Consider the following 18,575-nt stretch of genomic DNA (forward strand, 5'->3'; position numbering starts at 1 on the left):
GGCAATCCACATGGATCCAAATCTCGATGATACGAAATAGCTTTATTGCATGCGTTACATATGTGTTATTCCGCCATTTTTCTTTTCATCGAGTATACTGCTAACGAGTACATTTAAAAAGAGGAACTGAGAATGTCTCTCGCCTCTGCATGTCCACGAACGGAAAGGAAACACGGCTATTTTCGATGTTCAAGGAAAGCAACCCCCTCTATTACGCTTATCTACTTATTGCTGCCATTAAAAATGGGAATACGAGGTAATAACGTCGCCATATTATTTTTAGTCCTATTTTCCTTTTTTTGTTTTTACCGGAAAAAAACCACGGTCCTTGATTCTATATCATAGCTATTACGATAGTTATTTTGGTTTTTTACAGTGAAAATTAGAAGGGAGTCATAAATAATAACGCGTCGTCTAAGTGTCGCAGCGATTTTAGCGTTCGTCCCGGCAGCGAGGGTCGGCAGGGCGGTGAGGAGATCTTCGCAGTTTGACGCGCCTTCAATCCGGCGGAGCTGCAACATGCTTACACCCGTGGTCAAATAGTTGTATGTCACGCCTGCCGTAAACGAACTCGAACATCGATGGTTCCACGCGAATAGGAGCTTATTTACCTGGATTGCAACGTTTCAAACCACAGTTAATGCTTCAATTTCAATCAATATTTTTGAAAAGATACGCAGAGATTTGCTGACAAATTTTCAAGCATTTTTCGAACGATTTTCATTGAAACCACGGGAAATTTTGTCGCCACATTATATTTAGTCCTATTTTCCGTTTTTTTTTGTTTTTACCGGAAAAAAACCACAGTCCTTTTGATTCTACATCGTAGCTATTACGATAGTTATTTCGGTTTTTTATAGTGAAAATTAGAAGGGAGTCATAAATAATGACGCATCTTCTAAGTGTCGCAGCGATTTTAGCGTTCGTCCCGGCAGCGATGGTCGGCCGGGCGGTGAAGAGATCTTCGCAGTTTGACGCGCCTTCAACCCTTATGTATTTATGGAAAGATATAATCTCTCTGGCCCAGTAGCAGCAAACTTCATGGTTGGACTAAAGGAGAACGAAATACATCTAGCGAAGTCAATTTTTCAAGAGGAAAGGAACTGAGTGTTACTTGTTTTTTCATTTTTTCATAGTAAAGCTGGATTTTTTTCACTGTCATTATCATTATTGCAAATAGACGCGTGTGTATTGTTCGAATATGACTATAAGGATAAACATTAGGAAAAGAAGGACATGCTTTTTGTAAGATACCTTTGCCAACGATGAGAGACCAACGCATGTTTGATTCTCCAAAAAAGCGAAATATATTTGAGATTTTTTGAAATCATTCATTTTAAAATTTTGATCTTTGACTTTATTGTTGATTTTGATTTTATCCCGACTCTGTTTTTTTCCCAAAAGCATTCATTCGCTCGTATTTTTTTTACCTGAAGAAAAATAAAACTCACATGCTTCAAAATTCTCCTTCACTCCTTTCGTGACGAGAGCCGTTTTGAGGTTTTATTTGTAAAATCACTGACGAAGAAAAGACTATTTTCAGAGTTTTTTTTTCTTTTTCATGACCTGACAGCGATTTTTATCATAGTAAATCTCTCTAACCGAGAATTTTAGCTAAACATACAGTAGATTTATAGATGTGTGTGTGCGGGAGCGTACGTTTCTAACCTGGTTTAGATGGAGGAATTGATAGTCATACTTTTTTATTATGACCCGCTTTATCATGCAAGCGCATCTTCACATAATCGGACACAATAATTCGACACAACGGTTTCAAAAAGGTGTCACATTTGAACGTGTAAAGTGTTGATTTGTTTCCAAATAATAGTAATGAAACGATGCGACGTTTGTGTAGTTTCGGTTGAAAATGTATTCTTATTATGTGATATTATGTGATGAAGGATAAAACATAAATACTCAAAAGATGAGTGTACGACGGCGGATCAATTGGCCTACAATTACTATACATCAAATGTATCCTCTTCTGGTGACTTTATTCCTCATATTTAAATCAATTCTCGCTGTTGTGGAACTGACTCCAGAGCAAATACGGGAGGAATTAGTGAAATCAGAAATAATTCCCGACGTCATAGTGCAGCCCCCTCAAAATGTGGTGCAGGTGAATGATTATTTCTCGTTTTTAATTTCAGCGTGCAGGGTTTACGCCACAATCGAGCGGTGAATAGTTCAAATTGGACTGCATTTTGCAATTTGGAACTACAAATTCTGGCTCATCTGAAAAAAGACATTTGTGCATAGGGAAGCTAATGGCACGTACGTTGTTTTTAAACCGGGCTAGAATTTATAGTTCCAAATTGCAAAATGCAGTCCAATTTTACTTCATGGCATGGGAAGAATTTAATTTCACATAAGATGATTGCTCATCCGACGCTACTTTTGCATTAAGATAAATTTTTACCTAAGTTTTAAAGAGCATGCATTAATTCCTTAATTTTCCTTCATTGCCTTAATTTTGCGAAGAAACAGTTTCAAGATTTACAGAATGGAAATAAAGAGATGGCCTTGTTTTGAAATAAATTTAGCGATGAATGGAACATTTTCTTACTTTCCTCCTAAGTCGGTAGGTAGATACATGAAACCTCCTCGGTGTTAGTTTTAGTTCGCTCTTTTTAGTTGAATCCATAATACACCGATCGAGGTCGTTAATTTTAAAAAAGCAAGCCTGACGCAAATGTACCCCACTGACCGATTCCTCATGAATATTCCGCGAGATTTTTAGTGGAACTAAAAATCATACAAAATTCAAAGCAATTTACAGCTTTTGCGATTAAATTTTATTTATTTATTTTAAATTTCACCTCGAAGTTTTCAATTCGTCATTCATTTAAGTTACATTCGGCGGTGAGAACACTGATTGTGTCAAATATTTGACCGATCAGTCCGGGGACTGGCTGTCCAGTTCACAGACTTGACGATAACATTGGCTAGTTCGTGGACTGAGCAACATGGGCGGCCAATCCGCGGACGGGGCGAACAAATTCGGCCACCGGATTGGGCAATCTTGCTGACTGGGCGTTGCAAAGAGCAACTCCATTCGCAACAAATAGTGTCCTAAACTCAATGAAAACTGTAGAAAAACAAGGGGAAACGGGAAACAAGGGGAAACGGGAAACAAGGCTAAAATACACAATTAAAAGAAACCGAGATTTTTTTATTCAAGACTGAGTCATTTTCAGTCGGAAATACAATAAAAATTTTAAAAAAAACGAGATCGGGATCGGAAACGAGACGGGATCTGAGAAAAAGGATAATCACATTGGTTATCGTTTTCCTCAGATCCCGGCCACCATCATGTAGGGCTTAGGTTTTCATCGTTTTTTTTAAAATTTTTATTGTAGTTCCGACTGAAAATGACTATCAGTTTTGAGCCGAAACGTTGCGGTTTCTTTTAATTGTGAATTTTAGCCTTGTTTCCCGTTTTCCCCCTTGTTTTTCTATTGTTAAAATTGTCTCGGACTGCTCCATAAAAATTTTTATCGAAGGGTAAAGGAGGAGCCGCGGTTGATTTTTGATTTGCTGTAATTTACCATAATGTATTGTTGATAAATCAGGTGCAATCAGGAGGTAGAAAAATGTATTTGAAACTCGATTTTAATGCGAGAAGGATACAATTGAATTCATTTTGTTCATATTATTCCGAGTTAATTCTCCTTTTCTTTTATAATAGGTTACTTACTTGAAATGGTTTGTCTTAAAGAATTACGTCAATTTCGGAACAATCATAAAAGCGAATAAACTACAATCCCCTCCCGCGTCGATCAACTGGCCTTATGAGAATAATACTTATTATAGCTTAATTTTGACAAGTAAGTATGTTTTTTTTTTTTTTAATATTCATGACCCCATAAGCTAATTAGTGGAGGAAATTTCCACATTCAGTTACTTCGTTGGGATCCTGTGATCTATACCATAAATGTCCGCACATGAAGAAACGGATTGACAAGCCGTAAAGCTACATAAACGGGGAATGGAAGCACCGTAGTGCGGTCACAGTCACACATCGAATTACAAAGGGTGCAAATTACTTTATATGTCCATTAACCCAAACACCCCATATAAGTGTGTAGAGTGTAGAAACCTGATTGCCATCAATACCCTCTAGGACACGCCTGAGAGTGAATTTATTTTGTATTAGGTCTCCAACTGATTTCATTTAGGCACATTTCTGATTTTAACTCAGTCCTGAATTAAAAGCTGGGTAATTGACCACTTGTATAATGGCATTGCTAAACACTAACGTAGCTCTTCGGAGAAAATAGTGCGAGTGCAATGGCAGGCTTCTAATTTTCAATTTGAATTATTCTCAGAGCAGTCACAGTGAGAGGGTGTATAGTTTTAAATAAAGATGATTTAGACTCAAAATATGAGAAAAAAAGGGTAACAATGACTAAAATGCAGCTCTTTAAATCGCCGGAGTGGAAACAAAACACCATTTAAATGATCTGAATGATCTGTACAGGCACATAAAGCTCCTCACGATTAGTGATCATTCCGAAAGTGTTGCCGAATTGTGTACGACCCTTTGCGGTACACTGGAAAAAAAAATCGCTTGGATCTAGAGCCCAGATTCTTAATAACATTGGCAAGAAAAAATAATATTGATTCAAGCGGACTTTTTACTGGAATCAAAAGGAAATCTGCCTATATCAAGAGGCTCGGCTCTTCGATTCAAGGAAAAATCGGATTGAATCGAGAGTATTTTTATTTGTCAATATTATTAAGGGTCTGGACTCTAGATCCAAGCGACTTTATTTCTTCCAGTGTACCTTTACCTCAATACTTGCCAGGATCATACATATCTGCTCTACAAGGTCTGTTGAACACTAGAACATGTCTAACAATACAGCAACGCTATCGTGACGATAAGTGAAGATATCTTCGTACCTTCGTAAATCATTTGAATATTTATGATAGTGCTTCATTTTTATTGGGGGTCAAGAATTTTTTCAACATCTTTTGGTGAAGATGAATTTTTATAAGAATCCAGAACGTTCCGGAGTTCAAATCAAACAAGTTTCAGCATTGGCACATGGGTTTGTTTTATTGTTGCGTCACAGAATGGGTCAGTAGCGCTGGTCACAGAGTCGTGTTTTAATGCTTGATCCTTGTAGATTAGTATTAAGACCTGTCGAAACAGCAACTTTCTAAGTTCAACATTCACCGAGATATCGCAAAATTCGGTTAATAAAGTCATCCACCGCGGCAGTGACACTCTTGGTTTCTTCCGTACTGCTTTCATCAGAGTTTCACGTTGGGTAACCATAGTGCAAATGGGTGTCTCACCAATTGATGAAAGTAAGGTGGAAGAAACCAAGGGTGTCACTTCCGTGGTGAGTGACGTCTTAAATCAAATTTTTCAAAACGAAATATCTCGATTACCTAATATTGAACGTAGAAAGTTGCTGTTCAGACAGATCTTATTATTTTTAGCGAACCTACCAGAATCAAGAATTAAAGCCCGATTCTGTAACCAGCATATCAGACCCATTTGTTGCCTCTCTATGAAAAGAAGGCAATCCTCTATTTCCACATGAGCCCCAAAAAGCATAGAGTTGTACGGAGAACAGGGCTCAGGTTGGAACATGTGATATGCGTTCACGTCAGAGAGGCGACAGATTGTAGAATACCTTTGACATTGTTCTAGGTCCTGACGCTCCATCAAGGGCATCACCGAATCTGAGAGAATGGCAGCACTGGATTGTAGGAAATATACGGAAAAATGAGTGGCAGGAAGGGCTAACTCTTACCGAGTACAGAGCCCCAGGGTTTGTTCGTAACACAGGTAAGCCCGTCGGAATCGTATATTGATAAACAAATAGATAATTAGCCGGCCAGGTTAAAATAAGAATTTCACATCAAAATACCTAATAAAAATGGAAATATTGGTACCAATGAAAAAAGTATATTTCGTAAAAATGATGACGTAAAAACTCTCAAGATTGGCTAAACAAAACTTTAACGATTTGACTTTCGTCGTAGAAAGAGTGTAGTTTTGTTTATACTTCCAAACTTTTAAAATTTCAGGTCTTCATCGGATGGTATTTTTAGTTTTCAAGCAACCGAAAAAGTTATCTTTCTCAGCGCACACAAGACGGAAAAGGTGAGTCTCTGATTTTCTTGATAACTGTAAAAATCAATATTTAAATCATGGTCAGAATAATCTTAGAATAGGTGATAGTAAATTATTCCCTGGCTCCAATCAGAATCAACCTCAAGCCACAGAAGTCTTTGCTCGAAATAAGACGCTACTTGAAACCTCTCTGATTTGAGATCTTCTTAAAGTTTCGGCAGTTAAATGGACACAAAAAACTGCTCTTGAGAAGAGATTTCAAGTCGAGGAAGTTTCAAGGATAATTTTAAAACTTTGGTCTCAAACTAAATAATGAATCCGAGACTGCTCTCGAGGAATGTCGTTTTGCATTTTTCAATTAGTTCGGTATAGTTGATCTCAAGTGGAGAATATTTGGTACATTGTAATTAACATCCTCTTTGAACAAAATTGACAAGTTCTTTGACCTCTCAAAAAGCAGCGAATGTATTCATTCGTATAACAGATACAGTAGAAATGAATCAAAGAGGGTCAACTCATTCTTTGAGATTGTATATTTTAGCTAATTTTTGAGAGATTGTCTTCCATAATTTTTTAAACATAATATGGGAACACACAAGGTAAATGACGTGCGTTGATGACGGCGCAGAAATATATTTCGTCGTCGTATACGACTATTAGTGCTTGATGGATGTTCGTGTTGCATCTGGAAAATTGAAGGCGCAATGGCCCGAGGCGCGAACTCGCAATTCATTCCTCTGTGCTGATAATGAGGTGTCGATCTGATTTATGGGAGAAAATTTAAAAAACGAGACCCAAATACGTCTCTAATACCTTTCGCTGTTTTGATTCTCGATTTTTTCCTTTTTTCAATATGATGCCCATACTTGTTTTAGTGTCAATTTGACTCGGCCTGGGATTTCTAGGGGTGGTTGTCAGATCATTTCTCTGACTCGATTTTATTCTTCTTTTTCAATTTGATGTTTCATTATTTTTTTATGGTGTATTTTTTTACCTACAATCTAAAGCTCGTAAAGCCCCCATACAATCTGGGGGAGTGTTTTTGGCAAGCTTCAGGTAAATTTGACCCGGGTTGGGCATCTGAATATTAATGTACAATACTTATCAACACTTATAATTTCACTTATTAAATCAATGCAATTGTATTATGACACGAAATGGGTTCTCATCAAAGGCTTGCATGTAATATCCTCTGCATTCAATAACCTGATTTACTTATTTAGTTATTTATTTTTTCAGAGTTTTAAGGAGTTATTTTTCAACGCAAGTGTTCTCGGCCAAACACAATCTAAGCATAGTGGCGGCCAACTATCTTCAAATAGACTGTGGTTCTCCGGATGAAGAGACTGAATCCTAGATGAACGAGTTTAAGTAAGAATTCATTTTGTAACTTTAACAAAACAGTGAAGTCCTTATAGTCCTTACAACCGAAGAAGGAAGAAGTAATGTTCCAAAACTTTATTTAAGACAACGGAGAGACGAACGGTAAAATGGGGATGAAGTTAAAAAGGAAAAAAAAAACAAAGTTATTAAAATAAAATTTAGTGAAACTTGAAGTATGAATACAATAACATATAGCGATTTTATTTTCTTGCCATTTTAAACACATATGTATCATGGTCACTTTACATTATTTGAGTGTATTTCAAGTGGTTGTTTTAATCTTTAAAGTCATTTTCGTATAATATCAATATTTCGTAACGTAAAAACTTCAAATGTGAATTGACTTTGTGAAACGTTTTATTTTTTAATCCACTCTTACTGATGCTGTATGTATGAATGTAAATCTAACGCTAACGCTAACGCTAACGCTATATATGTTCTATATGAATTATATGAAAACAATTAAAACAGGATAACCTCCCTCTTAAAAACTTAACTTGAGCGTCTCGAGAACGAAAAATATATCACTCTAGTTAAGGACACTTTTCGTCTATGTACTCGTGTACTCTCTGTACACTGCGCATCCTTTTCGGATATGTTGCATTTGAAACCACCCTGAATGAAATGTTGACAAAGTATCAATACATTGATCACCATGTTTTTAAATCTAACTCAACTACATCTTTTCCTATGAAAGAAAATTAAATTTTAAAAAAAAAAAAAAAAAAAAAAAAAAAAAAAAAAAAAATTAGAAGAGAATTTTATAAAAATTAAATGTAACTTTGATCATTACCTGTCATGATTAATGAGTAAAAAGTTCCATTTTCATGTTTCCATTCTATCTTATTCGGTTTTTCTAAAGTGTCAATAAAATCTAAAGCATCGCCAGGATTCAAAACTTTACCATTGATTTCTACCTATGCATCGAAGCAGGGAAAAATTATATCATGAAAAGTTTAATTTCAAAGATTTTGGTTCCCTATAAAGTTACAGAAACTATACAATTCCAATTTAATTTGGCCTCATCAAGTAACATGTGCCATTTCTCATTCATTATAGGTCCAAAAAATGCGCACGTATGTGATGGAAGAAAAAAGGAAAGAAAAACTATGATCAAAACATCAACTTTACGCGCTCGTGTTAACTTAAAAAATTGCTCCAAGTGCTAGATATATTTTTTATAGAATATCTCCTTCTGACCTTGTATCAATGTCCTCACAGAGCTAAGACAAAATAAGTAGACTAAAAATAAACACATTCATGTTTGACAGGAACAGTAATGAACATTTCATTTTATTCACATCTATTATTGAAGGTTGTCACTAAAGTATGTATAAAAAATTTCACTGGGTCCTATCCATAATTCCTAATTTCGCTTTCTACTTTCTACTCTCTACTTTCTCCTTTCTGTCTTTTGGACGATCGTAAAATAAAGCTTGGGCCATTGGGTTAATATCAAAACGGACACGAAACGTTTCAATGCATCAAAGTAAATTGAAATTTACGATTATCTCAATTTTACTTCCCTCATCTCCTTAAAATCATGTAAAATGCATTTTTTTGCTAATTTTTTTTTTCTTTTAAAAAAAAAATTAGCTTTACGAAATTCAGCATATAAGAACTTACATGTAAACATTGATCTGGGGCAACTTTGAGCAAATCGGGGATTATTTCATGCATTTTCAACAGTCTTTCAAAATTCCCAGTATCGCAATGGAGCCCTTTGTCTGTAGCCATCGAAAAGAACATCGGTTGCATTGTTGTCATGAGACCATATACTAAGGGAACGTGCATCGTAAACATGTCGTTGAATGTTTCCCTCTGAAAAAAAAAAGTCAATTTAAAAGTATTTCAAAAGGGTGTGGCTTATTTTTATACTAAAAAGGAAGGTTGGAAAAATTTAGATCCTCGGTTTCCAATGGGCGTCAATACATTGAAAAAAAAATCCCGTAAAGTTTCAAACCAATTGGACCATTTTAAAACTCGCGCTGACGACAAAAATCTTGAGTTGTCAATTTTTACAATTGAATAACTGTTCCTTTGATCAAGAACTGCTTTTTCTGCGAGAAAAACGCGTCGTAGGAAAAAATACATCGGTGCAGAGGTAAAAAGCGTGCAATTTTATAAAAAAATTTCTTCGAAGTGAAATTCTTTTTCAAAAATATCACTTGAAGTGCATTCACTCGCACATATATTTCCCCTCGGGTCGGGAAAAATTTTGCTTGCTCTGCTCTCTAATTCGCAGGTTTCCCCAGTTGCTTTTGCGTAGAATTTTTGTAAATTTTCTGTAAATTTTTAAAACAAATAAAGAAAATTTGTAGAAAATTTTAATGAGAAATGTTGCTGTTTAGTTTGTTTCTTTTTGTTTTTTTGTTTTATTTTTTTAAAAAAATGAATAAACTAAATAATAAAATAAGGGTGTAGGTATGCAACGTTTCAATCGGAGATAAATAGCTTTTTTATTGCGTGTAGCCATTCATATTGGCTATTTAGTGTAGGCATCTAGGGTAGGCGTTTGTGAGATAACTATTCGACCACAGGTGATGCCCATATTGCCGCTAACTGGAATTGAAGGCGCGTCACACTACGAAAATAACACGACCATGCACTCTGCACTCTGTGCTGTCTGGCAAGGTGCGGTGATAATAGCCCTGCTGAACTGGAACCACGCGTCATATCATTCTCGACTCGCGTTTTCTTGACGTTCTTACCGAAATGTAAGGGAAAATATGTATCTTAATCACAACGGTTCAGAAAACGGACCATGTTTAATTTTGTGTTTTTTTTTTTTTTTTTTTTTTTTTTTTTTTTTTTAAAAAAAAAGGAATAACTTACCAAAGTAATCATATTCGTCGTCTCCCGCTACAAAACATTGAAAAATCTCGGGAATCTCAGAATTGGCCAATATTAGCCCTTATCAAAACAGCTCCTATAAGAAGTTTAGACAGTAATTTTACTTTAAAAGCCAATAGGGAACACATTTGAAACACCCTTTCAGAATAATTAATTGAAAGTCGAGTAAGCCTCAGCGTCAAATCCGCACTAGCTATTCATTATCCAAGCTATTACATTAGCATTATATTAGCTATTCGATTCCATTATCCAAATCTAAATGAAAAATGGGAAAAGCAATCACTTCTCTCAAATGAAAAAACTGAGCATTCTCATTATTGTCAGGCCATCACATTCAAAAGACACTTAGTCACACACGATATTCAATTCTCTTTCAGTGACTGAGGCAAAACTTGCAACACCCCACAATCCGTATTTTTTCATTCGTTTCAGACTCACGGTAATTTAATTCTATGAGTGATTATGTGAATGTTACATCGTTGGGAAGTTGACTTTGTCTTTGTGATTACCGTTATCAGAATGACTATTCGAACGCAAACATTCGTCGAGAAAAGAGTACGCAGTAGAGGAAGGCAAAAATACTTTTTTCAGGCTTACTTTACAGGCAACCGATACTTTTTTTACGTGCAGGAACCGCTTGTTTATGTTTTTCTATTCTATTAAGCATGGTCAGATGACTTGTTTTGAGGGGAAGGGGTAAATCAACCAAAATGCATGATTATAATTATGGCATTCGTTGAATAAAAATTGATGCGTGTTTATCCTATAGAATGTTATGGTAGAATGATGAAGTAAGAGGCGTGACTGTAAACGGGTTTGGTTCCAATGCTCTGAACGAGAGTTGATGATAGAAAATGGAGATAAGGAAGAAGAGAGACACGTTTCAAACATAAGTAATCGGTCTGATTTAGTAGATGAGGACGACGATGTGAAGAATTAGTGACAGCTCGTTTTTAATCTCACCAATTCCCAGAATGGATCCCGTTTAATCAAACTAAAGGCACCCAAATTATTTTCAGGTATAGTCTCGCCTTTTTTTACATCTGATTCTTATTTCTTTGCGAAGTGCAAAATCTGTTTTATTTCCTCTGCCAAAATTTATTTTAAAATTTTTGAAATTGCATGCAAAATTGGAGATTAAATACTTAGTTATCAAATTCTCAAGATTCGGAATTTTTGAAAACGATCAGTATCACTATTTATTGAAGTTGTAAAACATCTCCTTTATTTCCGTTCATTACGATATATAATTTTAACCAAGCGCTAAATTTTCGAAAAACTGAAAGAGTGCGTGTATATCTTCACTGTAACTTTTAAAAACATTTTTTGTTCGAAAAATAACCAACGTATTTCCTCGAAATAAGCTCTAAATGCCTTATTTGAACGATCTTACGAATATCTTATTTGTATCGTACGTGTTGATGTGCTTATGTACGCTGAGTGATCTTTCACTCTTGTCCAGTGTCTATCACTTGTCTCAGATATGTGTCAGTTGAAAATAAGAAACGTCTGGTACGTAATTTTGTAAATTCTATCTCGTTAACTACAATAAAATCCTGAGATTCTAAAAAATTTCCTGATTTTACTATCAACACAGTACACATATTTCCATTTGGCTTACAGCTCTCAAAGGTTAGTAATTCATTTATGTCATTATGCCAATTCTCACTCTTCTTATTTATATAGACTACGCAGCCCGACGTGATGTAAAAATTGATACAAAAAATTGAGATGAAAGCTGCAAAACGTTTAAAACATGTAAACCGTGCGAAAACGACCGATCCCTTCCTCAGCGGAGATCAAATTTCCGGAATGATTTAAAATTAAGTCATAACAAATTTCGACGCGATAATTTCGTTCGTTCTATTTTCTTTTTATTAAACCAAAATTAATTTAATGTGATTCAAGTTTCAGAATCGCTGCATTGTTTTTACATCGTCCGACTTTCTGAATCGTTGCAATCAAGATAAAGATTTACCCTTTAATTGGGGTAAAAATCGGGCAGGGATACAGTCAAAAGAAATGACGCGTGGACCTAGTTTTGCGGCGATTTTAGCGTCGCGTAGGTCAGGGAAAGGAGTGCGGTCGAGTTTCGTCTCAATTGTCGGTTCATCTTTACAGTGTAATGGACCTTCAATCCAGCTAGCAGCAGTGTGCCTATACCCGTAGTCGCATAGTTATCGCAACAAACTCTCGCATTACGTTTGGTGCAATGCGAGAAGTATTCACGCGGTCTTGTAGGCGCTAACATGCGCTTGACGCCGACCGCACTGTTTGGCGCAATGCATGAAGTATTCCTGCAGTCTTGCAGGCGCTGATATAAGATTGACGCCGACCGCACCGTGTTCGGCGCGATTATTCGAACTCGCGTTAAAATGATCGCGGCATCGAACAATGCAATTTTTGTCCTCGGTCAATCACTTCTGTCAAAAACATGTCATCAATCAAAAAGAATGCTCAATGTATGTTGACAGGTGTTCAATCTTATCAGGAGATGCGTGGAGCATGAAGTTCATTCTCGCAGGGATATTTGTATTGAGATGTAATTTTTATTCAAATTTTGCACAAGGTGCCACTACAACTAGACAAACAACTTTTAAAGATCACTCAGCGCACGTAAGCACATCAACAAATTCGATACACACATCAACTACCACACCGGGGCCAATTGCTTATGAGCTTCACAGGGATAAGATAATTCCAGATCTATCAACCTTGGACAAATGTCCGCAGCGTGTTTTAAAGGTTTGTAATGTCTCTATTCTTTTGTTTAAGCTGATAGTAAAGCCTATAAAGGGTACTTTTTATGTGCTTGAAGTAAGTGAGTAAATTAACGACTGAATCCGGAGAGACAATACAAAAGAGCACATTCAAAAAGACTTCGTCTAACGAACGTCTAACGAAAACGTCTTGACTTAACTCTTAGATGTCCTAAAACTTTTTTATACGCTGAGTCCTAAGTTAAGTCAAATTGACCCGCATTTACATACATTAATTTGGATAATTTTTGAAGTACTATCTACGTTATTAATGTTTTTGAAGATAAATAATAATTTTCCTAAAATTTCACCGTTTTTGGTAATAACATACTGGCGTTTTCTAACTCTCTCCCCTTTATCTGCCATATGTAACTCTTCAGAAGAGATAGTAGGGTCAATTTGACCCGGCTCGGGGACTTCTAAGTTTAGTTTCCATAAAGAATTCTCTGACTCTTAATTTTTTACTATTCTCCCAATTTGATTCTTTTCTCGTGTATTTGTAGACATTTTTCTAAAGCTCGTATACATTGGTACCATATCGGCACATAACCCACAGGCCACGTGTTTTTCGTAAGGTTCGGTTCAATTTGGCGCAGCTTGGGCATCTAGTAATAGTGTGAAACAACCCTCATTTTCAACCGAAAAAAAAGCCAAAAAAGTTGTCGTTGACTCGTTTTCATAACAAGACCGAGACTCACGTTGCATTATCAATCAGTCAGACCATCTTTAAAAGCTAGCGATATTTATTTAAAAATCTTTTGTTTATTCAATTTTTTTTACATGTCTATGTTTAAATTTCAAAAATATGCGAATCTTGATTTGCCCCGCCATTGTCCATGTCCATCTGCTGTAATGTATTTTCTGAATGGAAAAATATTTAACGTCATTTCTTGAGAAATTCCCTGATTTTTCTATTTCGTGGGAGAAATATTCTGAGAAAATGACCAACAATAGTGTTGGTTCACCCTGCTTGAATATGATGGAATGGGAAAAGAGATTTTGAAACTTATCAAACAAGTTAAAGGTGTTTGCTGTTTCATCTTCAATGTCTTTTCGTTTAATTTAGTTAATTCTCTTAATTCTCTCAAAGAAATCGTGGCAGCTTTCTGCGTTTGTGTTTCCTTCATGTTAGGTGATTTATGAAGAAGATGGTTATGGCGCCGTTTGTTATGGTAATACCTTGAAAGCGGCTACAGCTCATGCCGCTCCAGAGACAGTAGCGTGGAAATGCGAGAATCCAGATGAGGCCACATTCTACACGATAATTTTTGTCGGTATGTACTGAATTAACCATTATACTATACTTTAAGCACATGTGCGTATAATACGTCACTTACGCTTCGCAATTCTTTCATGTGTTGCTCTACATTTCCTCGATGATCGGCGCGTGCCACTTGGTAGAATGGCGCAAAACTGTAACAACCAGCGCCGCGATGTTTCGGAGAGCGCAACAATGTAATGCTTCTTGCTCGCTCTCAAATTTAAGGAGCGGCACCGAGGTTCCTAGATATATTTTCCCCTTTACCACCGAGGGCGCTTAAATATAAGTATGACGTTCAGCTTAGTCCTTACGTTTTCAGTTTTAGTTTGTGTATTCGTCCCGCATACACTGAAAAAAATTCTCGGCGTTTTTACCAAGGTCCGTTGGTACCTTTACCATCTCACTTTTCTTACCAATTATTGGTAATTTTACCAAGACAAGACTGGTAGGCTTACCTAAAAACCGGTATTTTTACTGTTGTTCTCAGGTAAGAATACCACTTTTATTGGTAATCAATTCCCAGTAACTTTGCCATTTTATCTCGATAATTCTACCACAGTCGATAAAAAATATTGGCGTTTTTACCGGGGTCCAGTAAAATTACCGAGAAAGTCAATAATTTTACCGAGATTTCTCGGTAAAATTACCAATTCCATAAATGGTAATTTTACCAAGAAAAAACTGGGATCGAATGGAGCCCTGAATTCTTGGTAATTTTACCCTTTTCTTAGTAAATACACCGAGATTTTTTTTTCAGTGTAGATAAATGATAAGATTTAACACCGAAAAAAAAGGATGCTGATTTAACATTCTGGATGTATAAAAGTGTGTGACAGCTCACAAAACGCTGAATTGACCGCTACAGCAGTTACTTTAGCTATGTCAAGATGTAAAACTAACTGCTATGTCGGTTAATAAGTTCACGTTATAAAAAACTGATTTGAAGCGAATACACTTTTCTTTGAAGTATAATCTTAAAATACGTTTTATGAATTTCATTCGACTACTTATGTACAATTATCATACAGATCTTGATGCGCCATCGCGAAGTAACCCGGTGGACAGAGAATGGTTGCATTGGATCGTTGGGAACATCCCTGACAATAGGTTGCATTCAGGACAAACGATAGCAGAGTATATAGGACCAACTCCAATGCACGGAAACGGTACAAAACATATATGCATTTTACTTTGAATTCGGAATCATGGATCTAATTTTTTAAAAATTCTATTGAGCATCTGGATAAGAAGATTTTAGTTACAAATATGTTTAGATAAGAGTTATTATCGAACGCACAAAAGTAAGCTTTTTAACAAATGTTTCATGGATGACGGAAAAACTAGTCGTGATGGCAATGTCATCTATGATGAAACCCGAAATTTGAATTTAGTAGAAGTGATATATTCGTTTAAATGGAGATTATAAAATTAAGGGTGTGGATGAACAGCTTGCATGCAGTAGTAATCGAATGATGAAAAATAAACAGGCAAATGCAGTTTTAAAACCTTTCTTGACCTTTAAATTAGAAAATCTGAGAATTATTCTTTCTCGTATGTGACTACACTGTGAGGACGCACATTAAGGTGAATCTTCAGCAGCGCGTAGTGAGAAATTTGTCCGCGCAGAGGGCGCCAGCGCTGTGTTTTGATTTTAAGGGTCACGTCATTAGAGTACGTACAGCTTGACGTGAGTCCTTGAGCTTGTATGAAAATCAAAGAAAAATCTGTTAATATCAAAGAGTCACATGTTCTATGACATTTATCTTCCTTTTGACACTAAATAAGATGATATAAAAGTAATTTCTGAAGCTCCATAACTCGATCCCAGAAAAAAGTAGGGTTAAGCAAAATGACCACGATGCGACCAATCACGAGCGATCTCTTTCAGTAGTTACAGCTATCTCTCTCCCACCGTGAACTCCCCCTCTCGCACTTACAGCCATCCCATAAGAGAAGCTGGGATCAAGTTTTAGTTTTTATTATTAAACTTTCAAAGTTCGTGTTTGTTTTTAAAAATTCCAGACATATCCTGCCAGAGCTCATGAGTCTTAGAATTTAGTGTATTTATCGTGATAGTTAAATAATCACTATGATTTCGGAGACCAATTTTAGCAGCGCAACGTGGTGGATTTTTTCAGAGGTACAGCTGGAGACTCACATTAAACGATGAATATGCGTAAAAGCAGACCAATACTTTTGAAACCACAAATATATCTCAACTTGTTTCCCAAAGGTAGAACGGAACCACATCTGTTATTTTTTGACTCGTAATGCCTATGATTGATATGAAAGATTTCGTAAATTCAGTTAGATGATCTCAAAGATAACAATCACCGATACGCCTTTACATTTTTCAGGTACTCATAGATTTGTATTCCAACTGTTTCTGCAAGAAAAAGGAAAGATCCACTTTGAAGATACCTATCTGACCGCTAGGTAAAATATTTTTCGTTTATTTTCTCTATGCTACAACCTTTGAAACTTTCTAGTGCGATTAAATACTAGACAAAAAATAAGTATAAATCTCTCATGACCACAAAATATTCTGTGGAAAAAGAGCCATGCAAAAAGAGGCTATTCGACTCTTACAAGATTAGCATCAAACCAGCGGTGTATGGAAAATGAAGCTGAGACAATGTATTTCAGGAGTTTCTTTCAGACAATTTCGAGCACAAATATGAGAGATATCTTTTACGCACGCCTAAGTGTGGTTTTGCACCTTAAATAGATAAACAAAAAAATTAGTTGACTGTTTCATAGTTCTTAATAATTTTGGATATTTTTGTATGACGGCGGGAATGATTGATACCGATATCACCCTCTCCTTTACCTCAACCCCCCCCCTCTCTCCCCTGCTTCTCTTTCTCCCTCTTTACCAATTTACCTTTCATACTGTGTTTTTGAATATATATCGGTCACGTAGTTATCTTAATAACGGTAAACAGTGGACACATCGTCTGAACATCATCGGGTGACACATATATTTCATATCACTGTCATAGAAGTAAAATTATCATCTACTTGAATAAGATATCAAAAAAAATTGCCAGTTAGAAAAAGTTGAATGATTGAAAAAATTGAAACCATTCAAAATTGGCTCTACATTTAATTTTGTATATTGATAATTCCCGAGGGGCTACCGGAGGATAGGGGACTTTGGCGGCTAGGTGTCGCAGAGCGCCAGAGAGCGCTAAAAAAGCGGCTTTTACATATATATTTTGACACCTTGTCACACCAGATCTTTGAGTATTTTACATTTGTAGCCATTAAAGTGAAATAATTTAGTTGAAAGTTTTTTTTTCCGCAAAACTTTGCCCAGCCTAGGCGTGCAGAATATTCCACGAGTTCACTCCCATAGGCGCAGTGTAGGCAATTTGCGCATCGGTTGTATGCGTGAAGGTGTAGCGTTAGAAGTATTTCTACGATGTTGAAGGCGCTATATACGGTACATGCCCGTGCGAGCGCGTCTTTGATTGCCCGTTTGGTCAGTTAAAACCATTCAAATGGCAAAATTAGCTCTACATTAAATTTTGTATTTTAAGAAATGGAGACGAGATCTTTCGCTATTTCACATTTGTAGGCATTAAAATGAAATAATTTTGTCCCTGGAATTGAGTAGAAGCACATGTATTCATAGCATTTTCTCTCAACAGGGCAAATGATCCGAGAAGAGCGAAATTTTCATCAAAAGAATTTGCCAAGAAGTATAGTCTAGGCCGACCGCATGCCGTAAATTATTTCTTGGTAACATGGCCGGAGGAGCAGGGATTAGAGGAGGGCGAAACGCCAGTACAACCCCCAGTAATTCCTATGACCACAGAGGAGTACACTGAAATTGATCTTCTGAACTGGTGACGTAAAAACGTGTCCTATACCTTCTAATATGTCTCGAGCAATAAACTGTTTGGTTAGTTTTATATTTTAATGTAAGCGTTAGTTATTGTACCTATATTTTGTATTTTCCTGTACACTTTTTTTGAAAGGATAGAAAAATACCGATCTTAATCAGGACACAGGACATACTTATTTATACTTACAAAATGGATATTTTTAAATTTTTTCAATTCGCTTATTAAAGACTTTTCAATTAATATTAGACAAAGTTAAAAAATCGTGGAGAAAAAGGCTGTAACTGACCCGTCGCCGAAAAATAATAACATATATAATGCACTGTCGACACGGTGTCTATTTACTTTGAATATTTACTACAAGGGATAGTCAATTGAGG

General features: G+C 36.2%; 2 protein-coding genes across 11 annotated transcripts; one reads left to right on the forward strand and one right to left on the reverse strand.

Moving 5' to 3' along the window:
• The first annotated feature begins 1,733 nt into the window (after positions 1-1,733).
• Positions 1,734-18,272, forward strand: LOC109036244 (protein D3). Of its 9 annotated transcripts, none has more exons than XR_011899588.1 (7): positions 1,734-2,119; positions 3,689-3,827; positions 5,666-5,803; positions 6,046-6,121; positions 7,331-7,462; positions 11,097-11,346; positions 14,177-14,345. XR_011899588.1 is itself a non-coding variant. In XM_072298540.1 (7 exons), the coding sequence occupies exons 2-7, from the start codon at positions 7,449-7,451 to the stop codon at positions 18,200-18,202; spliced, it is 846 nt and encodes a 281-aa protein (XP_072154641.1). In that variant the 5' UTR covers positions 5,664-5,803; positions 7,331-7,448; the 3' UTR covers positions 18,203-18,272. The 9 variants fall into 9 exon arrangements, 6 of the variants coding, with proteins under 6 accessions (XP_018905832.2, XP_018905831.2, XP_072154641.1 ...); XR_011899589.1 differs by having other exon boundaries at positions 14,189-14,345; XR_011899587.1 differs by having other exon boundaries at positions 14,219-14,345.
• On the reverse strand, positions 6,013-11,090 carry LOC109036249 (OV-16 antigen). 2 transcript variants are annotated; one of them, XM_072298583.1, is made up of 5 exons: positions 10,925-11,090; positions 10,310-10,403; positions 9,101-9,295; positions 8,268-8,391; positions 6,013-6,145 (listed from the first exon to the last, which is right to left on the reverse strand). In XM_072298583.1, exons 2-5 carry the CDS (start codon positions 10,319-10,321, stop codon positions 6,099-6,101), a joined length of 378 nt encoding a protein of 125 aa, XP_072154684.1. In that variant the 5' UTR covers positions 10,322-10,403; positions 10,925-11,090; the 3' UTR covers positions 6,013-6,098. The 2 variants fall into 2 exon arrangements, with proteins under 2 accessions (XP_072154684.1, XP_072154685.1); XM_072298584.1 differs by lacking the exon at positions 10,925-11,090 and adding an exon at positions 10,837-10,900.
• Positions 18,273-18,575: the final 303 nt, after the last annotated feature.

The sequence above is a fragment of the Bemisia tabaci genome, chromosome 3, assembly GCF_918797505.1.
Source record: "Bemisia tabaci chromosome 3, PGI_BMITA_v3".
Classification (NCBI taxonomy): Eukaryota; Metazoa; Arthropoda; class Insecta; order Hemiptera; family Aleyrodidae; genus Bemisia; species Bemisia tabaci.

What these genes read in the sequence shown, in the direction of transcription:
- LOC109036249 (XM_072298583.1), bottom strand. An exon ending in CCCCAGATCAATGTTTACAT is followed by an intron (nt 8,392 to 9,100) that starts GTAAGTTCTTAT and finishes TTCGATGCATAG; the next exon opens with GTAGAAATCAATGGTAAAGT. An exon ending in TTACTCATTAATCATGACAG is followed by an intron (nt 6,146 to 8,267) that starts GTAATGATCAAA and finishes TGATTTTTACAG; the next exon opens with TTATCAAGAAAATCAGAGAC.
- LOC109036244 (XM_072298538.1), top strand. Translation starts at nt 11,811, where the DNA reads ATGTGTCAGTTGAAAATAAGAAACGTCTG. An exon ending in CTACACGATAATTTTTGTCG is followed by an intron (nt 14,361 to 15,375) that starts GTATGTACTGAA and finishes ATTATCATACAG; the next exon opens with ATCTTGATGCGCCATCGCGA. An exon ending in GATACCTATCTGACCGCTAG is followed by an intron (nt 16,784 to 18,000) that starts GTAAAATATTTT and finishes TTCTCTCAACAG; the next exon opens with GGCAAATGATCCGAGAAGAG.